Raw genomic sequence first — 3,708 nt, 5'->3', positions numbered from 1 at the left:
GTAATGGGCACACTATTATGTGCTAGTGGGTGCAGGGTTTATTTTTATGGTGATGAAAATATCTCTCTTGGAACTAGGCGATGTGATGGTTTCAGAACTCTGTTAACATACTAAAAAACATCAACTTGTGTACTTTAAAGGGGTAAATTTTATGGCATGTGCATTGCACTTCAATAATTTTTTTAAAGATAGCAGCATGTGGGCTGTTGTGGCTCAATAGTAGAGCACTTGTGTAAGGAACTGGGTTCAATCCTCAGCACCACATAAAGATAAATAAATAAAATAAAGGTAAGACAAAAGATAGCAGCATGCTCATATTATTCAGAAATATGGAGATAAAGATCAAAGGAAAAAAACTGAAATATTTATGGTAGTTGATCCTAGGGATTGGAATGAGAAATGGTAAGGCAGATGGCAATTTTAATGTTATTTTATATTATTAGATTTTAAAATTCTGTGCATGTAACCACTTAATAAGAATAAAAATGAACTAATAGTGGAAGACACATACACACACATTGTGGAGACAAATCAGAAGATATTCTGATGCATCGAGTCTAATGTGAAATCCAGGATTCTGCATTTTCAACAAAATAGCTAGAATTCTGATGCAGGTAGTCAGCTAGTAGCTAGCAAATTTTGAAAACCATTACTATATCCAATGTTAAATCATTTAGCAATGAATTGTGGTATACTTCCTCTCCTGCTGTGTTCCTTTTTAAGTGGTGACTTTCAATTGCTAAATAGTGAAATTACAGGGCTGGGGTTGTGGCTCAGTGGTTGAGCACTTGCCTGGCACATATGAGGCACTGGGTTTGATCCTCAGCACCACAAAAATAAATAAATAAAGTATTCTGTCCATCCACAACTAAAAATATTTTAAAAGAATGAAATTACACACTCAAGGTTATATATTCAATCAAAGGCAGAACTGGGTCAAGAACTGAGATCTTCTGATTCAGTTGTTAATGTGTTTGTTTATTTGCTTGTTTTGCTGTGCTAGGGATCAAACCAAGGGCTTTGAGAATACTACCAGTGAGCTAAACCCCAAGCCCTTTGTATTAATTTAAATTTCCATTATGAAGAGTACAAAATAAGTAATATTAATACTTTGCTTTGAATAGGGCAAGTCTAGTGGGGTAATTATTATAATGCCTGACAAATATTATTCAATGTTTTACAAAGCATTTCTCCACACTTTGTCAAGATTAACTATAAAGTTAAAAGAGGGATGTAATTCCAAGTTTAGATGGTAATATAGTACATTTCAAGTCACCAGGGACTCTAGGGAAAGGAAAGGGGTTTTGTTACCTTGAGGACTCCAGTCCATTACCAGTAGTGGGAGCCTTAGGAGGGAATAGGGTCCTGGAGAAGGGGCACAAAGCCTAGCACATAGGATATTACCCAGGGAAGGATGCACTTACCTCTCAGCTTCCAGGATCTATTGCTGGGTACAGGTGATACCTCCCTCAGCCCTCCCTCAGTTGTTTAATCCAGTGTTGCTAGTGCATGGTAGAAAGTAGGAGCTAACCCAACATAGCTCCTGCACTCAGGACTGCATATGATCTACTCCACAACCCTAGAAATTTTCTCACCATTTCCCAGATAGTTGGATGTCCCTTTTAACAATATATCTTTAGGAACCACCAGGTTTATTACTCTAACATCAAGTCATAAAGGTAATGTGAGTTTTTCCTATCATTTTGTATTCTGAAAACAATTTGAGTGTCTTCCTGCCTTCATAAACTCAACAAATAATTCTTTTAATTGTCTAGTATACATTGGTTTCCTACTGTTTATTTTTTATTATTTCTTTTATGACAAAAGCAACGTGTGTTTTATAATGGAAAAAATAGATGAGGAAAAAGAATCATCTGCTTTAGTCCCACCACACAGAGAAAATTATTATTATTATTATTATTATTATTATTATTAGTCTATTCAGTTGTATAGTTTTCCCTGTGCATGGATATATTATGTAACAATATATATTCTTTCAAAAATTGGCTGATACTGCATATATGGTTCTGAAAAACTGTTTTTTATTGTTGTTTTACAATGTACCATGAACATTTCTTCCATGCACATGGGTGAAAATCCTCTACTAAAAGACAGCACTATAGTTAGGTCAAAAGTCTGCTGGTAACAAGAGTGACACCTAAAGGTAAGTATCAGCATAAGGTTAAAGCACATAGCCCGGCAAATGCCTGCCAGGGAAAGCAGGGCTGGCAATATTCTCATCAGAGAAATCATAATTAAAGGCCAAAGAATTAGACAAATGGAACATCTTCTAAGTCCTTCTGGCCCCTACCTCCGCCCCTCACTCCCCTGACACCCCGCTGGCCCCTTGGGTTGAAGGCATCCTGAGCATCTCTTTGCATCCAGTGAAAACTACCCATTTTCTGTTGTTTTTTCCTTAGCTCTTCCTGAGCCCTTGACACATCTGCACATTCTCTCATCATCTCCTCACTGCTCAAATGCCTGTCCTGTAAGTCCTCCTGAGAGTCCTTGGGGGAATCGTCGGTGCCCCTGTCCGTTTTTCTTTTGGCTTTCCGGGGCACATAATCTTCAGCGGGGCGCTTTTCGGCGGCCCGCGGCTCGCTGGCTGGCTTTGCCTGGGATTCTGGCTTGCCCTCCCCTGGTGACTTGCTCTGACCTTCCGACTTGCCCTGCTTTTCTGCCTTGCCCCCATCTTTCGATTGTCCCTTCTCCTCTGGCTCTCCCTCATCCTCTAGCTTTCCCTCCCTTGCTGGCTTCCCCTCCTCGTCTGGCTTTTCTTCTTCATCTGATTTTCCTTCATCTTCTGTACTCCCTTCATCTTCCGTCTTTCCCTCATTTTCTGGCTTTCCTTCATTTTCTTTGTAGAATTTTTCCATGTTGAGATATTTTCTCCCTTTTCTGTCCTATGATAAAAAGGAGACACTGAATATTGAGGGCCTAGGGAATGAACACAGTCCTGATAGCACTTGCCTTTCTTGAGTTGGGGTCTCCTGAACCTATCCCACCTTCCAGGTGCACTCCCACCCTTACTTTCCATCCTTTCCTTCCCACTTCACACATGTTCACATGAATCAACCTTGCAAAAAATTTTACAGGTGTGTCTCCCTGCAGATAAGGCGGGAAGAAGTATACTGAGAAATGTGTAGGGGAAAGTGGACAGTAATCTTTGCTCTGGCCTTTGCTATACCCATGCCAGTTTTAACTGGGGACTCCCAATATACATAGACCTGAAGGAATCCCTGGAAGTTTTCTTCCCCACCCCTTCAACCCCCCTCTAACCTGCAATTGTAAGATTCTAAAAACTGTAGACAGAACAGAACAATGGCCAGTTATCAGATTTCAGGGCTACTCTGATATCCCGGGACATTACAAAGGCCACAACCTCCTTTCTCTCAATTCCTTATTCTTCCCCTCTATCCTCACTAGCCATAAAGTATCATATTCCCTTAGGGTCTTGACAAAGGTCATGTATTCTGAAACTGCACTAGAGAGGATTGGAGGAAGCATTACAGGCAGTGGCCTCCCCAACTTTTGCTCTAGCTTAAGTAACTCCTATTCCTAGGGGTCCTGGGGCAGGTCCCACTGACCTGCACTTCTTCAGGTCTTTTCTCCTCTTTTCTGGGTTGATGCCCACAACCACAGACCTGAAGACCTATAGAGAGACAGGAGACATATGGTGAACGAGGGACTGAAAGAATGAATGGCAAC

The 3,708-nt window shown here is 40.6% G+C and overlaps 1 protein-coding gene across 1 annotated transcript; it reads right to left on the bottom strand.

Moving 5' to 3' along the window:
* Positions 1–2,270: 2,270 nt before the first annotated feature.
* On the bottom strand, positions 2,271–2,876 carry LOC114089624 (transcription elongation factor A protein-like 5). Its single transcript, XM_027931496.2, has one exon. The coding sequence runs from the start codon at positions 2,874–2,876 to the stop codon at positions 2,271–2,273; it is 606 nt and encodes a 201-aa protein (XP_027787297.1).
* Positions 2,877–3,708: the final 832 nt, after the last annotated feature.

Source organism: Marmota flaviventris, chromosome X (assembly GCF_047511675.1).
Source record: "Marmota flaviventris isolate mMarFla1 chromosome X, mMarFla1.hap1, whole genome shotgun sequence".
Classification (NCBI taxonomy): domain Eukaryota; kingdom Metazoa; phylum Chordata; class Mammalia; order Rodentia; family Sciuridae; genus Marmota; species Marmota flaviventris.
Note: the sequence above shows the minus strand (reverse complement) of the source record. Positions and strands in the feature narration are given on the sequence as shown.